At 49.3% G+C, this 26,010-nt stretch overlaps 1 protein-coding gene across 1 annotated transcript; it reads right to left on the bottom strand.

Moving 5' to 3' along the window:
• Positions 1-14: 14 nt before the first annotated feature.
• Positions 15-25,612, bottom strand: RELB (RELB proto-oncogene, NF-kB subunit). Its single transcript, XM_033129259.1, has 12 exons — positions 25,309-25,612; positions 24,357-24,404; positions 20,799-20,807; positions 18,835-19,175; positions 11,289-11,446; positions 9,857-9,948; positions 9,546-9,677; positions 7,881-7,985; positions 3,880-4,095; positions 3,004-3,072; positions 2,805-2,882; positions 15-799 (listed from the first exon to the last, which is right to left on the bottom strand). Exons 1-12 carry the CDS (start codon positions 25,610-25,612, stop codon positions 414-416), a joined length of 1,938 nt encoding a protein of 645 aa, XP_032985150.1. The 3' UTR covers positions 15-413.
• Between the last annotated feature and the right edge of the window lie 398 nt (positions 25,613-26,010).

Below are 26,010 nucleotides of genomic sequence, written 5' to 3'. Positions count from 1 at the left end.
GAGAACCCCGAGACTCAAAAACTCATCTTTATTGGGAAGACTGAAAAAACAACCAACCCCCACCTTCATGCGGATGGAGGGCTGGGGATCTGCACCCTCGTCCCATATGTACACTCTTCAGAATCCTCCGGGAGAAGGTGTCCCCAATTGTGGGGACTTTAACAAGCTAGTGCACGGGAGCCAAATCCCTTTCCCCTCCGGACTCAGTTTTCTCATTTGTAAAACAGGCTCAGGGAAAATCGGTGCCGCGCAGCTTCTCGCCAGTGCTGAAAACGTCCGATTCAGGATGAGAAGGTCGGGAGACCTGACCAAAGATGGTCCAAGGGGATGGGGGTGCTGGACATCCTGGTTGGGTTCGCACGGCCCTTTTCACCTCCCTCCCCACCCAGAGCCTCTCCTTCTCACCGCGGAGGCTACGTGGCCTCAGGTCCTGGGGACAGGAGGCCGCCCCCAAAGCCTGCCTCGCGGTACTGGTTGGGGAACATGTTGCTGCCCACAAGGCTGGCAGTGCCCCCGTCCCCGGGGACGGGAGCCTGATATGAGTCCATTGTCAGCGGCTCGGGGCCAGGAGGCTCCCCGACCGTGGCTCCTGCAACCCCGTTGCCCGGGACAGCGCTGGCGAGTGGCGGCGCTGGGGACAGCATGTCCAGCATGGTGAAGAGTGTGGGGGCCGTGGTTTCGTAGGGAAAGCCGTCGTCCAGGATGTCTGGGCCGCCAGGGGGCTCCAGGCCGGGCAGGGACACGGTGCCGGGGAAGAAGTCTGTGTCTGGCAGCAAGGCTGATGGTGGGAGGAACGGGCCTGCAGATATGAGAAGAGAGAGAAGTAAGTAGGGTGGTGGGCTTTAGGGTCAACTTCTAGCCAGGTGCTAACTCCAATGGCCAGCCCCATGCTAAATGCATTATCAGCGTGGCCTTTAATCCTAAGGAGAACCAGGGCTGAAACCATGTTCCTGCAGTGCTGGGGAGTTTTCCCCACGAATGAGGAAGAAAAGGCTCAAAAGCCCTCTCCTCCCCCCAATATAGAGACAACCCAAAAAGTGAAATCGCCACTTTATGAGAGATCTGTGAGAAGTCATCAGTCCCCAGATTGGAAGGTAAAATGGTAAGAGTGATTATAGGAGAGTCTTTCTTTTTGAGACAAGACAAACCTCGCCAGCAAAGGCTGATTATGCTTATCTCAAAAAGAGATACAGGGCTTCTGGGACTCTATTCCCCAGCCTCCCTTGCAGCTTGTTGTGGTCATGTGACTAAGTTCTGCTGGCTGGAATGTGGGCATGATGGCTGGAGCTGCAGCAGCCATATTGGACCATGAGATAGAAACTGTGAGTTGAAAAAGGCAGTCACTCGGGACTATGATGATCATGCAGCCACCAAACCATTCCTGGGCCACCTACCTCTGGGCTGTGTTTATGTGAGAGGAGAAATAAAGTTCTGTCCTGTTGAAGCCCCTGTTATTTTGGGGTTTGCTGTGAATACAGTTAAACATGATCATAACAAATGCAGTGGCATTCCTGATTTCTGGCAAGTTCCTAGCATATGGGCACTAACTCTGTGCCAGCCACTATGCTAAACAACTGTCACATCACCTCAATAAATTCTAGAAAGGACCCTGAGAAGTAGGATTTCCATCTGACATGACAGATGAGTATACTGAGGCCCAAAGACACCACACAGTGACTAAATTGTGGCCTCAGAATTCAAACTGAGTCTCATTCCAGAGAGCACGCTCCTAACCCTTACCCAATAGTGCCAGGGCAGTTTTGCCCCAAGGCTGAGAGAGTGGGCCTTACACCTTGGTAAATTGGAGTGATGAGGGGAAGTAGACGAATGGCCCTTGGCTGATGAGGAAGGGCTTCGGAGATTGGGGATTGAAGGCTAATGAAGAGGGCTAGGATTGGTGGTTGCTAGGGGCAGAGCTGCTGGGCATTCATTGGTTACCTGTTGCAGTGGGGTGGGGGGCAACAGGTGGTACTTGCATCCTCCAGGGTGGAACTGGCTAGAGTGGTCCAGGCTGGGCAGACTGAGTGGTTTGGTGGCTGGCTGGGTGCTGGGTGCCCTGGGGCAGTGGGCGTGTTGAGGACAACATTCCCAGAGCTAGTGGGAAGCCTCTGATGGCAACCAGATAGGGTTGGAGTTCATGGGAACAGGAGGCTGGCATGAGCTGAGGTGAAGGCAGGGGTAGAAGAGGCCAGAAGGTGGTTGGCTGGAGACAGGATCTGAATTCAAGGTTGGCTGGCTCTGACAACCACCCCCGTTTATCCATGGATATTCCCTGCTACCTGTTTCACACCCATCATCATAAATCTGTACAGACTCCCAGATGCAACTCCCTGCTCCCCCTGGAAGTAACTGTGACCTTAGACAAGAGACACACCTCTCTGGGCCTCAGTTTCTTCACCAGTAAAACGGGGGCTGGTGGGATGACAGCACCCACCTTGTAAGGTGATTGTACAGATCAAATGAGAAAATACACACAAAGCACTTATGGGCCTGTCATACAGTGTCTGTAAAATAAATGCATTAAATTTTAAAAGGCTAATAAGGTAGGTATGTGGTGGGACTTCAGGGGCACCACTGAGGTTCAGAGAGGTGGAGCAACTTGGAGAAGTTCACACAGTAAGTAAATGGCCCAGCAGAGATCAGAGCCTCCTGACTGTGTCCAGAACCGCTATTCCCATTTTATGTTGCTCGCTAAGTGGTCCATCACGGGCCTTGTGGGAGCTCTTGCGCAGCCTGAAGAGGCCCGAAAGGCAGGGCTGTAGTTCACCCTTGGCTCACCCCAGGGGCACACAGCTGGGACCCACCTGAGCTGTGGCTGGGCAGGAAGTGGTCCAGAAAGGCCGGCTTTTTCCTCCGCCGCTTGCTCTCGATGCCGTGGGGGTCTGAGGGAAGGCAGAGATGAGGACCACTGGAATCCCAACAGCCCCTCCTCCCCAGCCTGGTGCAGGACAGGGCAGTGGGGTCAGTCATCCCCTCCCAGGGGAAGGGGCAGAAGGGACACACCAGAGCTGTTCAGCTCCCCAAGGACATCAGGCATCCCCCGTTTCCGCTTCTTATCCACGCCGTAGCTGTCTGTTCAGGAGATATCAGGGACAAAGTAATCCATCAATTAAAATGATTGAGAATGAATTTTAGAGACCATTTAAACTTGATGAGCTGTTCTAGTTCTTGGCCAACGAACTCCAATAGATGTCCACGTCTTAATCAGGATGAAACCCAAATCCACTTCTAGCCATACTTTGTTGTTCCTAGAATACCCCAGGCACCATCCTGCCTCAGGGCCTTTGTACCTGCTGTTCTAACTGCTTAACACATTCTTCCTCAACTCCCACCTCTTCCCTGGAGAACTACTTAGTCATCCACTCATCCTCAGCTCAGCCGTCCCCTCCTCCAGGAAGCCCTCCCTGATCCCTAAGGTTGGGTCATATGCCCCCTCTATGCAATCTGAATCCCCTGAGCAATTCCATCCCAGTCCTGCCCACCCTTGTTGCCACTGTATGGGAACGGGTCTGTCCACCCACAGGACTATGAGAATCATGAGGGCAGGGCTGGGGCTATTTGGTCACCCCTGTGGCCCAGCATTACCCAGCACAGGGCCAGGTGAGCAGACACGATGAGGGGAAGAATGATTAAATCCTCCCAAAATACCTTGAGGTGGGTAGTATTGTTAATTCCATTTTGCACAGGAGGAGACTGAGGTTCCGAGAGGCCTAGGTCACACAGCCAGTAAGTAGCAGAGTTGGGATTCGAACCCCAGTCTGTGCAGCTCTGAGCCTGCATTCTACTTCTGCCTTTTCCCCTTTCCCCTCAGGGTCGCCCCAAGCAAGGCCAAAGACTTGGTCTTTGGGGTCGTGGGTCACCCTGGCTTGCTGTGGTTACCATGGTCCCGAGGCAGGTACGTGAAGGGCAGAGGCTCGCTGCAGACCCCGTCGGTGAGCCGCTGCAGGAAGACGTTGACTGTCACAGGTTCAACAATCTCCAGGTCCTCGTAGGGCGGTGTCTTGAAGACGATGGCAATCTGGCGGTGCACATCGGCTTGGGAGAAGTCAGCCCGGCCTTCCCAGGAGGCCCTGCTGAACACCACCGATATATCCTCTGCGGGAAAGTGGGGACATCAGCTGAGCCAGGACACTGGTCCACCAGGCCCCCAACTCACTCAGTCTCCCCCAAAATCAATATTAATATTCCTAAGAATAAAACTAATCATAGTGACAGCTAACCTTCTGTTGAACACCTACTATATACCAGTCACTAAGTGTTTTATGAATTTTTATATATTATCTCATTATATATTAACCCAAAAGACAGGTAAAATTAATATTCCCACCACGTCAGGGGGCCTCAAGACCACCGTCAGATTCAGTGATTCATGAAAAGGACTCATAGGACTCAGTATATAGTCACACTCAGCTCTCATTTATTACAGCAAAAAGATACGAAGCACACTCAGGAAAGGGAAAAGGTGCCTGGAGCGAAGGCCAAAGGAAACCGGCTCAAGCTTCTAAGAGTCCTCTCCCAGTGGAGTCACATAGGACATACCAATTCCCCCCAGAAACAAACTGTGACAACACACACAACATGCTGTCTATCAAAGAAGCTCCTTAGAGACTCAGAGCCCAGGGTGTTTTATTGGGGGCTGGTCACCTAAACATCCTCTGCCTGGCACATACCAAAATTCCAGACTCACAGAAGCTAAGCCGGTGTTCCACACGAACCGGATTGCTCACACAAACAGTGTAGGCACAGTGAACCACTCTTATCAGTCAGGGTATGCTGGGAACCCTCTCAAAATACAAATTCCCAGAAGTCAGCCAAGGGCCAACCTTGTGTAAACAGGCCTTTCAAAGGGTAACAGTCTCAGATCTGCTATGTTAACTCTTTTCTACACACCCCCTTTAAAGATGGGAAAACTGAGATATGGAGGGGTTAAGAGACTTACTCAAGGTCACACAGCTGGTAGGAAACAGTCAGAATTCAGTATACTACTCTGCCTGCTACTTCTTTTTCTTGTTTTATTGCATTGCCTCTCACCATGCTAACATCACATACTGAGGCTTTATTTGTGTCAGACACACACAGATTGCCTCTAAGTCACACAATAACCCTACGAAGTAGGTACTTTTAGGAGCCCCATTATTATAGAGGAGGAAACAAAAGCACAGAGAGGTAAAGTCACTTGTCCAAGGTCACACAGCCAGCAAGTGGTAGAGCCAAGATGGGAACCCATGCAGGCTAGAGTTCTTCACCACCAGCTCTGCCAGGGCTTAGAGAAGTTAGGTGATATCTCTAGGCCTAAGTTCCTTATCCTACCAGAAAAAAACCACAGTACCTATTTCACAGGATTTAGGAGGATTAATTCCATTGACAGGACTTAGCCCAGGGCTTAGTGTATAATAGGTGCTCAGTCCGTGTTAAGTACCAGTGTTCCTACTAGCGTTATGCAAAGTACTCGCTCCAGGTCTGGCACTCAGAAAACCTTCAATAAGTGCCAATTCTTTGTAGTGTACGTAGTTCTTGGGTAATTGGGATCCTGGATCATCCTACCAGTGACTCATTTTAGGGATGAGGAAATGGAGGCGCAGGTGGGGGAAGTCACCCGCTTGCGATCAACCAGTGAAGGAAGGATGGAACAGGACTCACACCTGCCTCCAGTCACTCACCCACACCTGGAACGGTTTCTCTGCCCCCGCTCAAGTCCCAGACCCCTAACAATCTAAATCTCCATGGCCTTCCTCAGATCTCAGCTCGCATGTCCCCACCTCTGGGAAGCCTTCCCAGATGCCTGGACCATGACTCGGCTTCTGTTGTTCAATTTCAGCAGTTTATCTTCTTCCCTCTCAGCATTATCCACGAGGATCATTTGTATCTCTTTCTTTACCTCCCACTGAACTGAGAGCCCTGTGAAGGTAGGGCGGGGGCCTGTCTGTCACTGCTGTTGTCCCAGCCCTGCCCAGCACAGGGCACCGCACAGAGGAGCCATCCAATAATCATCTGCTCATTCATTCAACATTTTATAAGAACCTCCCACTGCTGGGTATATACCCAAAGAATTCAAGACGGTGTTCAAACAAAAACTTGTACACAAATGTCCATGGCAGCATCATTCACAATAGTCGAAAGGTGTAAACTACCCGAATGCTCATCACCAGATGAATGAATAAACAGGATGTGGTCTAGCCATACAATGGCATAGTACTCAGCCATACAAAGGAACGAAGCTACAGCATGGATGAACCTTGGAAACATCATGCTGAGTGAAAGAAGCCAGACACGAAGGACACATATGGTATGATTCCATTCATATGAAATGAGAATAGACAAATCCATAGAGACAGAACGCAGATTAGTGGTTGCTAGGGGCTGGAGGGGGAGAGAACAGGGAGTGACTGCTCAGCGGGTACGGGGTTTCTTTCTGAGAGGATGAAATTGTTTTGGAACTAGATAGTGGTGGGGGCACAGCATTGTGAGTATACTAAATCCCACTGAACTGTACACTTTAAAATGCTTAAAATGGTTTTTTTTGTTGTTTTTTTTTTTTTAAAAAAGAGTGAACCTTGTAGGCAAAAAAAAAAGTTTTTCTCCTGAGAATCTCACATGTGCTTGGCCCTCGACTGTGGTGCTTCTGTGGTGCTTCTGTGGACCCAGCAGTTCATCAGGACAGTGCCAGGTCCTGCCCTGATGACCCAGTGAGGGAGACAGACCTTAAGTATATAATTACACAACCTGGGGCTGTGGCAGGTTCTCCCACTTTCCTCCCCTCTTGCTGCCCTCTTACCCCATTGGCCTAACTGTTCCTCCAAAAACCAGACCTGCTTCTGCCTCAGGGCCTTTGCACTTGCTGTTCCCTCTGCTGGAACACTGTTCTCCACACAGCCACACAGATCCTTCGTGGCTCCAATGCCATCTCCTGAGAGGGGTCCTTCATGGTCCCCCTAAGTAAAACTGTGCCCCACAACCCCTCCAGCCATTCTTCTCTATCTCCTTTCTCAGTATAATTTTTCTCCAAATACTACCTTTTCACCATCTTTCTGAATTTTTTTTCAACACTCTATTATTTTTCCTCCCAGAAGAAATGATGAACAACAAAGACTGCTTGGATTCAAATCCTGTCTCTTCCTGCCTAGCTGTGTGACCTTGAGCAAGTTACTTAACCTTTCTGTGCCTCAGTTTCCTCATCAGTAAAATGTGTATTATAATAATAGGCTCTTCCTCATAGAACTATGAGGTGATTAGATGATCTAATGAATGATGCATGCAAAGTGCTTACAACAGAGCTCGACACATAGTAAGAGCAAGATAAATTAGCTCTTTATTACTATCGGTGGTGATGTTATTTAAAATAGAGTAACATGATAGAAAACGCAAAGGATGCAGAAAAGATATACACAGTAAAAGGGAAGGCTCCCTCCTGCCTTTTCTGCAGATAGGCAATCCTGAGTGGAAGTTTTCTTTTTTAAACGCTATGTGAAGAAGGACCATTTGAGCAGACATGAGTGACATGGAGATGTTTCTCCTGTCCTCTGCTTTCTTCCTCCACAGACCTTATCACAACCATCATAAAGCATTTATTTGTGCAACTCCACCATTTTAGTATCAGAGTCTCCCAGACAGTGAGCTTGTGATGGTAAGGCCTGCCTGGCATTGAGCGTGGGCCAGCACAGATGGCCCTCCATCTTTGTACGTGAATGAGCGAGTGAGTGACGCAGCAAGCGAATGAACCAGTCGGCTGTGTCTGACTCCAAAACCAGAGTTTTAGATCCTTCTACTCCACTGCCTCTGTTAGCCAGCTCCTGCTCACCCTCTCACCCTCCTGGGCTCCCTGGCTACCCCCTCAAGTTGCCAGACCCCCCTTTGGCCGCTCGCTGCCCCTGGCCCCTCACCTTTCTGCACCTTGTCACATAGCAGGTAGAGCTCCTCGCCACCCGTGCATGGCCCGCTCTCCTTGTTAATTCGGCAAATCCGCAGTTCGGACGTGTTTGTGGACTCTGGGAAGGAGCAAGAGGAAGAAGGAGTAAGAGGAAGAAGAGAATTCAGTCATCAAATCCCTACCAGGTGCCCCGTGGGTGCCCACCGGGGCTGTGGGGAGGTGGGAAATAGAGAAGCCAGCGGGCCTGACCCTCGTGGAACCCGTGGTCTGGGTGCTAAAAGAAGATGCTCAGACAAGAGGGGTTAATGGACAATCACAAGTCTTCATGCTGAGGTTGGTGAGTGTCTGGCCAAAAGGGAGACCCTGACCCCAGGGAGAGTTGGCGAGGGCAAGGGTCAGAGACAATTCTTAGATGGAGGTTAATGGCCTGAAATCTGTAGTGGACACCTATCGTTTTGCCCATCTAGCAGTTCTGGCCCTTCTTCTGTTAACAGGCCCCCAATTTTCTTCCGAGGGACTACCCTCCCATCTGAGTCACGGGTTTGATTGGGTGGGGCTGAGACCACTCCCTAGCTCAGCATTGATCATGGGCCCCAGACCCAGCCAATGAGACTATCACCTCCTTCTGACCACAGCTGATTGGTCAGAGAGGAGCACATGCCCAAAACCAGGCCCATGAGAGACAGCCCTGAGACTTTGAGCAAAAACGTTGGGTAAGAGAAGCTCTCTTTGGGAGTGGAGGAGAGGTGCCAAGCTGGTCACACACAGTCATTTTGCTCCTGCCTGGGAGGGCACTGCCAAGAACGACTCTAACGTGGAGGATGCATAGCTGAGGGACGGAAAGAGACAGATCCCTAATGACATCTCTGAGGACCTGGATGCAGCCAGACCTGGAGCACTGTGCTACCTCTGGATTCTTTTAGTTACTGGAACAAACAAATTCTTTTTTTCTCTTTCAGCCTATCTGAGTTGAAATTCTATCATTTGCATCCATAAAAGCCTTGACTGAAATAGTATCCTTCCCCATTTTGATGTTGTGGTATTCACTGCAGGCTTGCTAAAACCTACCAGCCATTCCCAATCCCCTCTTCCATGCCTGTACCCCTCTATAAAGGATAAGAAACCTAAATACTTGCTTTCCCAGACTCCCCTGCAACTAGAGGGTGGCCAGGGGACCAAGTTCTGGTCAACGAGATATAAGCAGAAATCTCTCAGGGGCACTCTGGGGAATATATTATTTTGTCTATCAAAGAGAGAAATATTACTGCTCATGCTGCCTGTTCCCTAGGACTGCCTAGTACAGCTGTACAGGTTGTACATTCTACAACACTAGGAGGCCTGTTGCCATTGGCTACATAGTAAATGCTGACCCCTGGAATTGGGCAGTATACCGCCTGCACACCATACATGGTGACAGTGCCCATCATGCCTTGAATATAGACGTGATGTCTGGAGCTGTGGCAGCCAGCTCATGACTATGAGGGAAAAACAAAGAGAACCACAGAGCTGCTGAACCGGGGCCCCAATACTGCTGAGCAGCCGAATCCACAGGAACAGACTTCACAAGTGAGACATAGAAAAATAAAGGATTCACTCACTATTCGTTTGTGCCTTTGCACGTGGGGCTTTCTGGTCCCTGCAGCCAAGGACAATCTATGGACACAAAACCCTGACTCACTCTTGTCATAGACGGGCTCAGAGAGCACGGGGTCCATCTGGCGCATCTGTCCCTGCTGGTCCCTGTAAGAGGCCTGGAAGCAGATCCTCACAACGTTCATATCCACCTCCTGATGGTTCTTCAGGGACCCCGCTGTGGGAGACACAAGGGAAAGCTGCGTGAGGTGTGGGTGGAGAGCCTGGTGGGGGGACGGGACAGAGAAGCGCTAGGCTGGAGGAGATGGTGGGGCCCCGGGAAGGTGAGGAGATGGGGCAGGCAGAGGGGAGAGGGGTTCGGGGAACGAGATGATCAGGCCGGGCACAGGGACTCACCATTGTAGGGGTCAATGCCGAGCTGGATTTTCCGCTCAATGGCGGCCTCGATCTCCTTCTTCCTCACACACTGGATGCCCAGGTTGTTAAAGCTGCGTGGGGGGAGAGAAGGGGATAAAGGAGGTACTCACAAGGGGACAGGTGTGGCCCTAACGCACAGGAGGGCTCCAGCAGATGCTGCCTCAGGGCTCACAGACTCGGGGTTGAAGTGCCCTGGGCCCAGGGGTCCCAATTTTGGGGGGGTGTCTGAGGTTTGAAGTTCTCAGGGGTGTCAAGGATCCTTGAGAGAACCTAGGAACACCCCTTATCTTTTCCACATGACAACACTGACCAATCTCATTTGTAAGAAAACTACCAATTAAATACCAATGCAATGCCAATTTTTTTTTTAACTCATCCAAACAGCAAGGATTAAAACATTTGCTAATACCCCATGCTGGTGTGGTTGTGGAGAATCAGGTACTCTCACCCACTGCTGGTGGGGCTGTAAAGTGCTCCAGCAATTACACATTAGAGGACGATCTGGCAGTATTCATTCATTCCGCAAATATTTTCTGAGCACTATTGTGTGCCAGGCATGTGCTAGGCACTGGGGGATATAGCAGGGAACAAAAGAGACTAAATGTATAAATCACTAAAAGTATACATGTATACCCTTGGAGCCAGCAATTTCATTTCTAGGAATTTACCCTAGAGAAGAAATGATCTACACAGAAAGCCATTCACTGCAGCACAGTTAGTCATAGAGCCTTAGGAGATTGGAACCATCGTAGGTGCCTGTGAATAGGGGACTTGTTCAAGTACGTCATTGTGTACACCCACACATCGGAATACGATGCAGCCAGTAAAAAGGATAGGGCAGCTCTAAACGTTCTGATAGGAACAATCTCCGAGATGCACTTACTGGAACACAAAAATGCGGTGCAAGTGTCTGCTACCATTTATAAAGGGAGAAAAAAATAATTATGCATAAACAATATATCTATGCATAGCGTATTTTTAATTGCCTCCAAGAAGGGGCACTGGTACCTGGAAGACCAAAGAAGGAAGGACATTTATTTTTCGCTGCCCACCCTTTCTGAACCTTTTAATTTTTTTTTGTATTAAAAACATGTACATGACAAAGTGAGAGAAAGAATGGGCCTTAAGTCAGGTCTGGAGTCAAATCCCAGCTCTGCCATTGGCTACCTGCATGCCTTCACCTCTCAGAGCCTCAGTTTCCTCCTCTACAAAATGGGGATAACTATAATGTGTAAATGTGTGTGGGGCAGGGCTCCAGGCCTGGGGAAGACCCCCACCACCCCCAGGCCTCGGTTTCCCCATCTAGGAAATGCAACAGGGAGAATCTGGCTAAGCTGCCCCGGCCCTAAGGTTCTCCTGGGTGATCCTCAGCCTCTCAGAATCGCCATGACCAAGGGGGAGGGGTGGGTACCTGTGCCGGGGGCTGACGTGAGGCCGGAGCCGCACCCTGCAGACGCCGTCAGTGCAGTCTTTCCCCACGAGGCTGTGGGGGTGGACTCGGTGAGGCCAGTCCTTCCACACCAGGCACGCGGTCACCTCCACCTCCCGCAGCCCTCCACAGTCCCGGAGCTGCAGGAAAACAGGTGCTCTTTTGGGGGTCCCATCGCAGATACCTGCACCCATCCAAACTCCCTGTGGCCTCCCTGGGTAGCTCCCCACCCCTCTCCCCACAGGATGGTGTTAGGGTATTTGTCTAAGACCCCTCTGAGATCCTAAACCTGGGGCTTCCAACTTGTGGCCTGGGGGCCTTATAACGTAACGGCTGCCCCATGGAGGTGCTTCCTTTGGCCATTCAGACTTTTACAAATTGGAGGCACACAGGGTCTCCAAGCATGGCCAACAGATAACCTAATAGTGACCAGGGGAGGAAGGCCGCCTTTACAGTGGAGAGAGCCGGTGGACACCACTAACCACGTGGTCCATGTCAGCATTACCAGTACTGGACCTAAGTGACTCGGGCACCCCCATGGCTGGGAAGGACTCAGCATCACTGCTGTGACAGCCCCCCAGAAGGGCATTGCCTGAATTTAACAGTGAGGAAACACCAGAAAAACCTAAATTGTGGGTCAAAAATATCAGTGTCCTAAAAAACAATTAAAAGATGGGCATCATATTTTTAGTTACGGAAAAACAAATAATGTATTTTGATCTGGATGGTAATTCCACAGTTTATATGTATGCAAAAATTCAGAGCTGTAAGAGTTGCTCTTAATATATATGTATATATTAAGATAAAGTATAACTTAATATATAGTTAATATAAATTTAATAAAATATTAACTTTATATTAACTTTATTTTCCAAGTTTATTAAAATATAAACTGAATTGAATAATTACAATTAAATTTAAATTTTCAAAATTAAAAGTTTGCACTTACTAATTATAATTGTAATATAAATTTTATTTTAAGATAAAATATAACTTAAATATAATTCAATTTTTAAAAAAAGAGAGAGACTAAAGAGACATGACTACTAAATGTAACATATTATCTTGATCGGATCCTGGATTGAGTGGGAAGAAACAACTATTAAACATATTTTTGGGACGACTGGGAAATCTAAGTACGGACTCTATATTAGATGATATTGTGGAATTGCTAATTTTCCTCGGGGTACCAACGGTATTGCAGCCGTGCAGGAGCTTACTCTTAGAAGATGCACACTGAAGTATCTAGAAGTGACATGACATCTACAATTCATTTGCAAATGGTTCAGCAAAAACAACGGGTGCATTTGTGTGTGGGCACACGTGTGTGTTTGTGTGTGAATGGAGAGAGAGCGACAGATGAGGCATAATGTCAACCGGTAAATATAGGCGAAGGGTATACAGGTAGGTGCTTACTCTACTATTCTTTTAATTTTTCTATTGATTGAAAATTTTCACCCAAACTCATCAAAATGTATACATTAAGGGTGACTGGTTAGCTCAGTTGGTTAGAGAGGTGGTGCTAATAACAACAAGGTTGCGGGTTCGATCCCGGCATGGGCCACTGTGAGCTATACAATCCTTAAAAAAACAAAACCAAAAAAAAAACCAAAACACAACCCTATCTCAAAATGTATACATTAAATATGCATAATTTTTGTATATCAATTATACCTCAATGAAACTTTAAAAAACTAGAAAAAAGTGAAAAAAAATTTTTTGATAAATGCTGGGAAAAATTTGGAGCCTACATTTAAAAGGTATGAGAGATATGTTATTCTAGATTTCCAGATTCTCTTTTTAAAAAAGGAAAATTGTGGCAATCGGGGCCAAATTCCTGTTCAGCAGCCACAGGCGGCGGCGGATTAAAACCAGCTCCTTTAGACCATGGGCCCAGACCCACGGGGCGACTTGGCTTTCTTGGGTTACCCTCTGGGATCCTGCTCTGAACTTCAAAAGCCCGTGCCTATGAAATAATGGACCCGTGCGGTTCAGTGGGGGGTAATACTGCCCTCTAGCGGACGTTCGGGATACTGGGTGCGATTTGGGTTGACACTGTGACGAGGACCCTCAGAAGGCAGTAGATGCGGCCAGAGATGCTACACAGCCTACACACCAAGGACAGTCCCACACAAGTCCTGCAAGACTTCTGAACGTCCCGCCGACACTCATGTCAGTGACAAACCTGTTGAAAATGATCACAGTCCAGAACCTAGCACTGTTTTACATATATAGTATTTTTTCTCGTAATTTAAAATACACTGAATTTGCAAGGACTATAGCCATCATGTTAATTGAAAGAAGACTGGATGTTGTCTAGACTGAGAATTGTGTGCCACTTCATTAAATCCCATCACTAACAGCAACCCTGGGTGTAGCATTTAAGTCACCAACTCTACCAGGCCAGGGGAGGCTGCATTCGTGGCCACTGTATTAATGAAATCAAAAGCAATTGTCACCTTCATTATGGTTCCCTGGGGTTGTGCCTGAGCATTTACATACTGAAAAAAATGTGCTTATTATGCTGTATTATTTTCCTTTTATTTCTCCTTCATACTAAATTTAGGGCATTATGGATTCTGGGGACGATTATGAGAAGTTGGTATGATTATCTGTACATTTCATTGAGTCAGATAGGATTAAAACCATTTATTTAAACAGCTCTTTGTAATATTAGGAGATTCTAAAGCGCTCAGGGTCAACACTCTCAGAATTCATGAAGACATAGGCCTGAAAGCTTTTCATCTTTGAGATGTCACATAAGACGATGGACACATTAGGCCTTTGAGTAAGCCAAACCTGGAACCAAATCCATGCTCCACCACTGGCCATCTGTGTGATAAACCTCTCTGGACTTATTGTCCTTAACTATAAGATCGTATCATTAAGTACCTGGCACATAGGAACATTTAGTAAATGGCAGTAATTTCTAGAGTAAACTTGCTGTGTGCCCCTGAGCAAGTAACTTACCCTCTCTGAGCTTCAATTTCCTCCTCTAAAAGATGGAGATGAGAAACCTGAATCCAGATTCAGAAACAGGTCATCCCCTATAGTTGGGCCTTTACTGTTAACTTTCTGAAATCAAAACCAACACTGAGTCAAAATAACCGCCTGAGAAGACATAGAAATAAAAGGCTGAGGAAAACACAGCCTACAACAATCACTCCACAGATAACTTACTAATTACAAAGGGAAAGCTGTACCTTTACAAAGGAGAGGCCTGGTGGTCACACGTTATGGGCTGAATTGTGTCCCCCAAAATTTATATTTAAATCCCTAACCTCCCCGTATCTCAGAATGTGACTGTATTTGGAGACAGATCCTTTAAAGAGGTGATTAAGTTAAAATGACACCATTAGGGTGGGCCCTAGCCCAATCTGCCTGGTGTCCTTATAAGGAGAGGTAATTTGGACACCCAAAGAGACACCAGACAAGTGTGACATAGAGGAAAGACCATGTGAGGACACAGCGAGAAGGGGTCCACCTGCAAGCCAGGGAGAAAGGCATCAGGGGAAACCAACCTTGCCGACACCTCAGTCTTAGACGTCCAGCCTCCAGAACTGTGAGACAATCAATCTCTGTTGTTCGAGCCACCCAGTCTGTGACATTTTGTTATGGCCGCCCGAGCCACCTAATACACTACCTTAACCACGGGACCCGACTCAGCATCACATACCAGCACAAACTGCCACCCCAGGTCCTTTGATGGGAGACACTGAGAAGGCCACAGCATCACCACTGGGGTGTTCCCGCCAAAATGAATAACCTGATCTAATCTGGAAACAGCCAACAAACCCAGAATGTGGGATGTTCCACAAAACATCCGTCCTGTTTTCCACAAATGACCACATCCCGAAACACAAAGATAGACTGAGAAACTGACCCAGATCAAAGGGCACCAAAGCCAGCTGCCTTAGTCCAGTCGTGCCCATATAATAAGATACCATGAACTGGGTGGCTGATAAACAATAGACATTTCTGGAGGCTGAAAGTCCAAGAGCAAGGTGCCAGCATGGTTGGGCTCTGGTGAGAGTTCTCTTCTGGGGTGCAGACTGCCAGTTCCTCCCGGTGTCTTCACATAGTCTGAGAGGCAAGCAAGCTCTGTGGGATCTCTTTATAAGAGCACATATCCCATTCACGGGGGGCTCCACCCTCATGACCTAATGACCTCCCAAAAGCTCCACCTCCTAATACCACACACTGGGGGTTGGGATTGCAACATGTTAATTTGGGGGGTGTGAGAGGGGGACACAAACGTTCAGACCATAGCAAGACCTGACAACTAAACGCAACACGTGATCCTGGACTGGATATTAAACAAGCAAACAACAGCCATAAAGGATATTTTGGGGACAACTGGGATAATTAGAATATGGACTTAATATTAGATAATAGCCTTGTATGAATATTAAGTTGCTAGAGTGTGATAACGGGGTTTAGACTCTATAGGTCCTACATGTAGGGATATGTCCTTGTTCTTGAGAGATACACGCTGAAACATTTTGGGTGAAGTATTAGCATATCTCCGACTCACTTTCCAATCTCCCTCTATAAATGTTTATGTAAAGAGAGAGACACACACACACATAAAACAAAAAGAAGATGGGTGTTCATTGTGCTATTCTGGTCTATTTTATGGAAATTTATAAATTTTCCAAAAGAACAAGCGGAGACATGAAGTTGAAAAAATCTCCTACCAAATGGAAAAAACAGGGAAAATGCTTCAAGATAGATAAGGGGCCATGACTGCCTGTCAATGCACTACACTTGCCCCTGCCTGAAAATCCAGTGACTGGGAATACACGTTTCAAACGACATCATCCTTTTAACCAGCATGTCTGGCTGACTATAGGCTGCTTTTGGCCACAATACCTGGAGCCAAATCACACGCAACAACTATAACAATCTAGCTGTGTAAAGGGAGCAGCAGCCAATGCTACCATGGCGTCTCGGGGGCTGGAGCTTCATCCCCATTTTACAGATGAAGAAACTGAGGCCAAGAGAAGCACAGGACTTGCCTCAATTCACACAGCTGCTGAGTGGCAGAGCCAGGACTCAAACTCAAGCATTCCTGACCCTAAAATCCCAACTTGTTGGGGAAGGACAGGGTTGCTCGGCTAATCCCCCAAACAAACCCAGGAGTACAAATCCCATGAAGGGAGAGGAAGGCAGGAGACCTCACAGGAGGGAGCTCAGGCCTGCTGCGGGACTCAGGGGAGGCATCCGTGAGGTGAGCTGAGGCCTCATGGGTGAGTAGGAGGTGACCAGGGTGCAGGAGAAAAGCACTCCAGGCAGGAGGAAGAGCATGGGCAAAGGCTAGGTAGCTGGAAGGTGGCGCGTGTGGAGGGCCTGGTGGGAAATGGGCAGCAGGAGCCAGACAATGAGAGGTCTTGGAAGCCTAGGAAGGAGCTTGGGCTTCCTCCTGAGGGCACTGGGGAGCCAAGGGAGGATTCTGAGCAGGGGAGAGGAGCAGATGGGGACTTTAACAGGACCCCTCTGGCTGCCTTGTGGTGGGAGGAAACGGGGAGTTGGTGACCAGGGAGGAGGCTGGAGATCAGGGGAAAGCTGGGGCTAGGAGCTGGCGCAGTGGAATAGTTAGTACACAATTCAGATTCACTAAACATTTAGCCAAAGATCCAGAAGCACAGGAAATCTCCGTATTGGCGAGGAGCAAGGAACCAGGCCTCTCTGGCACCGCTGGGAGAAACAGTCATGGATGCAACCCAGGGAGGGCAATTGGACAATATCCATCCAATTACCTTTGACCAGCAATTCCACTTCCAGAACTTATTTGAGTGACACACATGAAGGAAATCATAGATGAACTGAGTTGTTCTCTACAGCCCTGCTTGTAGTGGTGGGAAACAATCTAAATGCCCACCAACAGGAGACTGAACAATAAATTACCACATGTCCACACAACAGGATACCATGGTAAAGAGAATAAGGCAGCTTCACACATGCTGATGTGAGCTGAGCTCCAAGATATATTCTTAAATTAAAAAATGCCCCAATAAACCCATTGTGAGTGAAAATATCATTAAGTTGAAAATGCATTTAATACACCTAACCTTCACAGTTTAGCCTGGCCTACCTTAAATGTTCTCAGAACACTTACATTTAGCCTACAATTGGACAAAATCATCTAACAGAAAGCCTGCTTAAGTGTTGAATATCTCATATAATTTATTATGCGTATAGCTTTCGCATTATTATAAAGTCAAAAACATCGTAAGTCGAACCAGATTGTAAGTCTGGAACCATCTGTATATATGTTATGCTCCTCTCTGCGTACAAAGAGGGGGATAGTATATGTATGTATATACTTGCCTGTATGATCATGAAATACTTCTGGAAGGATACTGCTAACAATGGTTACCTCTAGGGGAGAACCAGCCCACAGGTTCTGGGGAATTTTTGTTCATTTTAACTTAATTCAAATTCTGTTAATTCAAATTCTGAATCTTTATATTTTTGAACATTTTAACCACATCATATGATTCAAAAATTTAAAACAAAATAAAGATCCATACAGTTTAAAAATCTTACCTGTACCTTATCCATTAAACACTCCTCCCCAAAAGTAATTACCTCTATTAATTTTTGTCTTTCCTTCCAGAGTTTCTTTATGCACATATTCGCAAATACAAATACAAAGTCTTATTTTTCCCTCTTTTAACACAATAGTACAATATTCCAAGCAGGGTTCTGCAACTCAATTTGGAGGGGGAAGATTATTAATATGTCCTGGAGAGACTTCCACATCAGTACCCAAGGGAGTCTTCACTGAAAAATTTTTCTGTATTAACTATAGTTATTTATATTTATCTGCACACATACACAGATATATTTGTTACATCTGCATAGACTTCTGATGTGTAGATGTTTACTGAATAGTTTACTGCTTAATATTCAAGTTTCCAAGTCTTTTCTATACAAACCAGGCCGCAGTGGATGACCATGGACATCCCTCTTTGAGCCCAGATGCAGGCATAGCTACCCGATAAATTCCTAGAGGTGGAAAGGCCCAGCCTAAGCGTGATGATGGTATGATAATATTAGTAGCTCATCTCTATGGAGCACTTCACAGTTGGAGGTCCTTAGCGTGTATAATTAACTCATTCACTCCTGCCAACAACCCCTGCTGGTCGGTTATTATTATTATCCCATTTTGCAGAGGAGGAAACCGAGACAAAAAGGGACTGAGTAACCTGTCCAAGGCTGCACAGCTAACAAATGGCCCCACAGGGATTCGAAAGCAGGCAGTCTGATTCTTAAGGCCTCGCTTGTGACCCAGGAAGCTACCCTGCCTTAACAGGCAATGATAATTTGGGTCAATACTGCCAAACTGCCGGGAAGAAGGCTTTTCTTTGAGAGCTCTTTCGAATTTGAGGCCAAGTGATAGTATTATCAGCTCCAACAACAGCAACAGTAATAATAATAACCACCATCAAATACATTAATAAATGCATGCATGAGAATCTTCGGGGTGGGGGAAGCGCGAGCCCCACGGGCCCGCGGGCCTCACCTCGATGGCGGGCAGCGTCTTGCTGGACTCAGTGCTTCTCTCCCCGAGGATGCTGCCGGCCGAGCGGCCCTCGCACTCGTAGCGGAAGCGCATGCCGCGCTGCTTGGGCTGCTCGGTGATGACCAGGTGTGGCCTCGGCCCGGACCCCGGGGCCGGGGCCCCAAGCCGGCCCAGGGGGCAGCCCCAGGGCGGCGGCGTGGCCGGGGGCGCCGCGGGGCCCAGGGTAACGGTGCTCAGGGAGGCCGCCCCGCGAGACACCAGGCGCGGCAGCCCTTCGCCCAGGCCCGGCGGCGCCCCCTCCAGGCCGAAGCCGTTCTCCTTGATGTACTCGTCGATGATCTCTGTGGGAGAAGCAAAAAACACCGGGGGTAACGCGGGTTATAAAAGAAAAGGCTTGGAGACCCCAGACCTGGGCCGTCCTCGCCTTGTCCAATCCATTCATTTCAATCTAGACATTTCTTGTGGGCCGAATGCAGGGGCGTCAGTTCCGAACACAAAAAAGCCCTTGCCTTGCTTCTCGCAAACAGCACCCCCTAGTTCTTAAGGCCAGAAACCCGGGGGGGGGAGGGGAGCTGTCTGGTTTCCCTCCTGCACCCTCAGGTCCCCTCGGCTCTGTGATAGCACCACCAACCACCAAATGCTCAAGCTGGAAGAGTGTGCATCTGCATTACTTGCTCCTGAACCTACGTCTGCAAGTCCCATCTGTGACTTTCTTCCGCCTCTATCTCAAGTGTCTCTCCGTCCCCACTGCCTCCACCTTGGTCTGCCCTCCCTGACTTCCATCTGAATCTCTGCCCCTGCTCCAGTCTGTCCCCTGCATGCAGCCAGAGGGATCTCATGTCAGACCCTGTCTGGCAGCCGTCAGAAGCCTCCCGCGCCTTCCATCTCCCTTAGAGTCAAAGTGAATATCTTCTCCGTGTAAAACCAACCATCCCCAAACTCCATTCATCTCAGAAATAAAACAAAACCCCACGCGCCTGACCGTGGTTGGCCACAGAGCCTATGTGCACTGGCCCCTGCTGTCCTGGGCCCGCCCCTGTCCCTCTCTTACCCTGATCCAGTCTTTTTTCTGTTGCGGGGGCTCTTCAGGGTGGTGTACTTGCTCCCCCGGCTGCCTGTTCATGCTTCCCCCTTTTCAACCCCTGCTGGCCCTTTCTCATCCTCCCATCTGAGCAGAAATGTCACCTCTTCAGAAAAGCCCCATCTGATGTCTTCCGCAAGCCATCTCTCCCTCTTTCTCTTTATTTCCTTCCCAGCCTTTAGCCCTTATTCCTTTTCCTACTGTCTTCCCCACTAGAATGTCAGCTCTAGGAGGGCCGGGACTTTGTTTGGTCTGCGGCTGAATGCTCAGTGCCTGGCAGGTGGCAGGGGCTGAATACAATTCATTGAAGGAATGAACATTAGTAGTAATAGCGACACTAAAGGCAGATGACATATGCTGTTTCCCCCAAAATAAGACCTAGCTGGACAATGAGCTCTAATGTGTCTTTTGGAGCAAAAAGTAATATAAGACCCAGTCTTATTTTACTATAAAACCCGGTCTTATATAATTAAATAAGACCGGGTCTCATATTAATTTTTGCTCTAAGAGCAAATAAGACCTAGTCGGACAATCAGCTCTGATGTATTGTTTGGAGCAAAAATTAATATAAGACCCGGTCTTATTTTACTATAAAACCAGGTCTTATATAATATAAGACCGGGTCTTATATTAATTTTTGCTCCAATCGATGCATTAGAGCTGATTGTCCGGCTCTTATTTTCGGGGAAACAGGGTATGAGGAATCTTGCTAAGTGTCATACACTGCTAATATCCTGGGAACATGACTTTGTTAAAATTCCCCAACAGTCCTGGAAGTCACACTGGGACCCTCCCCCCACCCCCCAACAAGGAAAACCAAGCTCCCTGTCTGTGAGCATTTGGATTCCCCAGCCTCCCCGCAAACCTGCCGTGTGATACTCACCCAATTCATCTGTGGAAGGAAGAGAAAGAGAAAGAGAAAGGTGAGGTCCAGTAAGTGATCAAGACTTTTATCTTTTAAGACAGACTCCCCACCCATATCCCATCTGGGTACCCTTCCCCCTCCGACATCCTCCATCCTGGACAACTGGGCGCTGACTGCCTGGGGTACCAAATCCTAGCACCCATCTCCCCCTCTGGGGCTACCCTCCCTTTAACCCCCAATATTGGGGTTCCAGGGTCAGGGTCCCCTCAAATGCCTACCAAAAAACATTTAGGCTAGGGATTATAAAGTGTTGAGAATTTGAGGAAAAGCCAAGGGTCTTATTACCAGGGGGAAAATGAAGCCAAGATTCTAAACAAAATGCAGGGGTGTTTCCTCCCTAGGGGTCCAGCCCACCCTAGGGGTCCATAGGTCACTGGCTGGTGTCTGAAGATCCCAGGAAGCCAATCCTCCACCTCCAGGCAGCTGCCCACTCTGCATCTAGCCCAGTCCCCCATCGGTGCCCACCCGCCATCCTGGATTCATCCCCGCTTCCTGAGGGGGGAGTAACCGTAATGCTGGGGAAGCCCTGATCACCTCTCAGGAAAGCTCAGACCTAAAGGGGCTGTGGAGAAACCGAAACCAACCTCCCTTCATGCCACCGACAGGACAAGGGGAAACCCAGAGGGAGTAAGCGAGCCTGGAGCCACACAGCAAGGGAGGGCAAGCCAGGCCCAGACGCCCCACCTAGGGTTGCCCGCGCTGGCCTCAGACACCGACCACTGCCGCTGCCAGACCTGTCCTCCTCCTCCACTCTCAGGGAGTGGCTCCTGACGGCCAGACCTTTGCTCCTGGGAAAACAGTATTCCTGCACCCCTTATCTCATGCTATCTGTGAAGTCAGCAGGGTGGGGAAGACACCCTCACTTGGTGGATGGGGACACTGAGGCTGGGAGAGAGGAAGGGACATGCTGCAGATCGCTAGCAGGGCCAACCTCAAGTCACTTCAACTTGGAAAACCCTTCTTAGGCAATCTGTGCTGGATGCCCTGGGGACCCAAAGACAGGTTAGACTTTGGGCCCTCAAGGAGTTCCACCTAGGACGTAGGGGGAAACTGAGGCCTGGGCAGCAGTGGCCAGAGCTTTGGACAACCTCAGTTCAAATTCTGGCTCTGCTACTTGCTAGCTGTGTGGCCTTGAGCCCATTATGTAACCTGTTTGTGCCTTGGTTTCTTCATCTATAAAATGGACACAATAATAATGCCTGCCTTGTTGGGCTGCTGTGAAAATTAAATGGGCTAATACTACACGGGAAGCACTAGAACTGCTGCAATAGTAAATGCTACACAAAAGCTGGCTGCTCTTAAACAAGATGTTGGGAGACATTATTTTATGGACTTCCCCTCTCAAGGCTTCAGCTGGTATGACTATAAAATGGGCATGTTGGAAGATGTAGTTTCAGAGCACGGATTGTGGAGTCACACATATGTTGGTTTGAATCCCAGCTGTTACTCACTGGCTGTGTGGCCTGGCGCATGTTGCTTAACCTCTCTCAGCTTCCTTCTCTATAACATGAAGTCTGAGCTCCTATCTCAGGCATTAACGTGAGAATTCAGGATCACACAGGAAAATTGCTTAGCACAGGGTGTGACCACTTTAGGTCCTCCATAAAGCTTAGCTAACATCAGTATCTTAAATCGTCTTTCAGCCAGGAATATTGGGAACTTCCTCTCCTTATTCAGAGCTCAGCTCAAATAACACCTTGCACTCCATCCCCCAACCTCCCACGCAGACTTGCTGCCATCCAGGGGCAGCCAGGGTAGGCCACGCTTGAGGAGATGTGAAAGCAGAAAGCCAGCTATGTCTTTCCTGCCTCAGGGCCTTTGTACAGGTTGGTCTCTGCCAGAATGCTCTTCTTCCAGTTCTTTGCATGGCCTCCTCCTCTTCTTTCAGTTCCCTGCCCAAATGTCACCTCCTAGATAGGTCTTCCCTGACCACTGTACCCCCAGGTAGCCCCCAGAATCCCCACTCCAGTCACTTACAGTTAGGTGTCTTTGTTTTATCATTTATATGGGATGATTGGGATTTTACATTACTTTACGTTACAGTGATTCATATCTGTCTCCTATAGTAAGTCCCACAGAGTGGGGAAATGTCTGCCTCATCCCCACTGTATACCCAGGGCCCAGTATGTATCTGGCCCATCAAAATGAGAGAAATTTTCCCTCCCACTCTATTTAAGCAGGCCTCCCATCCCCACCCTGCTAAGCGATGTCACTGACCCCAAGATTTCTTTATAACCTTTATCACATTTTATAATTTAATTATTTAGTTTATTGTTTACATGTCTGCCTCCACATCTAGGTAAGGAACCCCATGAGGGCAGAGTCAAGGCTGTCTTAGTCACTGATGAGTCCCCAGCACTGCCCAGCACCAGGCCAGGTACAGAACAGATACTCAATAAATATTTATTGAATGGGTGACATCAGAAATTAACCTCAATTGAAACCAAAGATCTAGGTCTCAGGCCAGAAAAGTCTCAGCCTTGTTCCTGCCCAGAACCAGCGCTTGAGAAGTACCCGTCCCAAATACCACCTCCCACCTTTCAACACCCCCCAACTCACAGACCTGTGAGAGAACCCACAGAGTCTCCTCCACAGCCAGGCCAGCACTTCTAGGGGCCATCCCAAGATTCTACCTCCAGAGAGAAGCTCAGACGCAGCCTTCTGGGGCCACTGAGTTTTCATGTGGACTCACCCCTACCCTCCAAATCTCAGCACATTTATAAGAGAGAGGATGTTGTCATTTGGCCATGATTCTGCATGTCTTTGGGCAGCACTGAATTTTGGATGGCACAGGCTGAGGGACTGTATAACTAGTGGTTCTCAGCATTTCTTGGGAACTTGTTAGAAATGCAAACTCTCAGAACCCATCGTAGACCTACTGAATCAGAAACTCTGGAGATGGGGCCCAGCAATCTGTTTTAACACGCTCTCGAGGTGACTCTGATGCACACAAAGGTTTAAGAACCACTGTTACAGACTGCCTAATAATACTAGTTATTATTATTGTATTATATTATTATTATACCGCTAACAGTTAACATTTATTGAGCCTTTGCTGTGTGCCAGACACTGCTTTGAAAATTTACCTGTATCAGCTCACTGAATCCTCTGGATCCCCTAAAAGGGAGGTACTGATATTATGCCCATCTTACAGATGAGGAACACTGAAGCCCAGAGAGGGGAAATGACTTGTAGGCATTCACACAGTGAGGGGGAAGGGGTGGCACCAGAATGTAAATCCCAGCCCCAAAGCCGGAGATGGAGATTTTTACTACCACGGTGAATCTCTATAGAGGACTCCCCTTAGAATGTGAATAGGTGCTTAGTTTTATCCAGCGCCTAATTACCTGGGAGGTAGGGGCATCTGGAACCCCCATCTCAACCAGCAGGGAGGGACACCGTCAAGGAAGCTCAGGTGGATCTCGGTGAAACCCCCAGACAGAGGCCTGTCCAATGGAGTCCCCCCTTCCCCGTCCTGAGTGTGCAGGTGGGCAGGAACTGTGGAGGGCTGCTCACCTGTGGTCCTGGAAACGGCCAGCGAGAGCGAAGACAGGTCCGCGGACCCTGCAGGGAGGGAGGCAAGTCTCAGGAGATGATGAGGATCCCACAGAATCTCTCAACCCTACCCCCTTCCTCTCCTGGCACTGACCCTTTGTCGCCCAAAGAGTCTGTCCTTGCCTCCTTCCCTAACTCGTGGACTGGTCCCCTTGTTTTTGTCACTCACCCCACCCTTCATCACACTCAGGCCCCGCTCCTTCTTTACCTAAAGGTCGGGTCCGGAGAAGCCCTTCTCAACTTGTTAGGAAAGCCACCGTCCCCTTCATTCTTTTGGGGTCAGACCCTACCCCTTCACTTTTTCAGTGTCAAGCCTGTCCCTTTCTCCTCTCAGACCACTACTCTCCGAGGCAAACCCCACCCCCTCTTTCTTCTCTGAGCCAGACCCCGCCCTTCTTCCAGAACAGGCCCTCCCTCTTCTCTCCACCAGAGTCAGGCCCCGCCCCTTCTCTCTTTAGGAGTCTGCCCTCGCCCCCTACTTTCGCCCAGGCCCTGCCCCTTACTCTGAGTAGGAAACTGCTTCCTTCTTGGAGTCAGGCCCCGCCCCTCATGTGAGCCAAGCCCCTCCTTTTTCGCCCTCTCAGAGTCTGGCCGGGTCCCTACCCCTCAGGAGCAGCTCCCAGCCCCACCCCTCCCGGAGTCGGGCCCCGCCCCCTTCTTTGCCTCAGGGTCAGGCCCCGCCCCCTCCTCACTCTGTAGTGGGACGCCTCTCTCTTACCTTGCACCGGACCCCGTCACCATCCTCTGCCTCCTTCCTTCCCTCTAATACAGTGTCCCCCAAACCCTCACACTCTCCCCGCAAAACCCCTAGACTCCTGTAGGAACCCCCAGATTAGTCCGGGTCCCCCAGAACCCTCGCATCTCCAGTCCCGCCACAGACTCCTCTCCTGAACTCCAGCCTGGCCCCGCTTACCCAAGGCCCCCAGCTCCGGCGCAGTGGACGGTCTGGCGGCGCGGCGACTCGGCATGGCTCGACCAGTGGGGACGGACGGCCCAGAGGCCGGCCCAGACCAAAACACACACGAGGGCAGGCCGGTGGCCAGGCGGCACAGTCCGGCGGACGATCGCGGGTCGGGCGACCGGCGCAGGGGCTGGGGCCGCAAGCCGGGCAGGACGCGCGGCGCCCGGGGCTGCGGGGGGCCGCGGGCCGGGCCGGGCGAGCGGCGGGCGGGGGCGGGGCGGCGGAATTCCCCGGCGCCGCGGGCCTGCGGGCTCATTGGCTTGCACCCTGTCGTGACGTCACGCAAGGGGGAACGGGAAAACCCCCACGCGTCACGTGATTGCGGGGGCGGGGCCGGCCGGGAAGAGGAGGCTGGGCTCTCGGGAGGGGCCTGCGCTGCTGGCCATAGAGCTCTGGCGGAGACAACTAAGGCTTGCTTAGGGCCACTGACGCCCACCCATGGATCAAGTCGGGGAAACTGAGGCCCGCCCCCCAAGTCTGCCAGCGGAACTTGAACCTGTTGTTTCTCTGGTTGGAAGGGAAGCTTTGGATCAGAGGTTGCCAGGTCTCTACAACTGTCATTGATAATAATGATCTTTACGAAGCCTCCATGGTTTCTCTACGCCTCGTTTTCAACTGAAAATTGGGAGTGAAGATACTTAAACGTTTAAAGCT

This window comes from Rhinolophus ferrumequinum, chromosome 15 (genome assembly GCF_004115265.2).
Source record: "Rhinolophus ferrumequinum isolate MPI-CBG mRhiFer1 chromosome 15, mRhiFer1_v1.p, whole genome shotgun sequence".
In the NCBI taxonomy this organism is placed as follows: domain Eukaryota; kingdom Metazoa; phylum Chordata; class Mammalia; order Chiroptera; family Rhinolophidae; genus Rhinolophus; species Rhinolophus ferrumequinum.
Note: the sequence above shows the minus strand (reverse complement) of the source record. Positions and strands in the feature narration are given on the sequence as shown.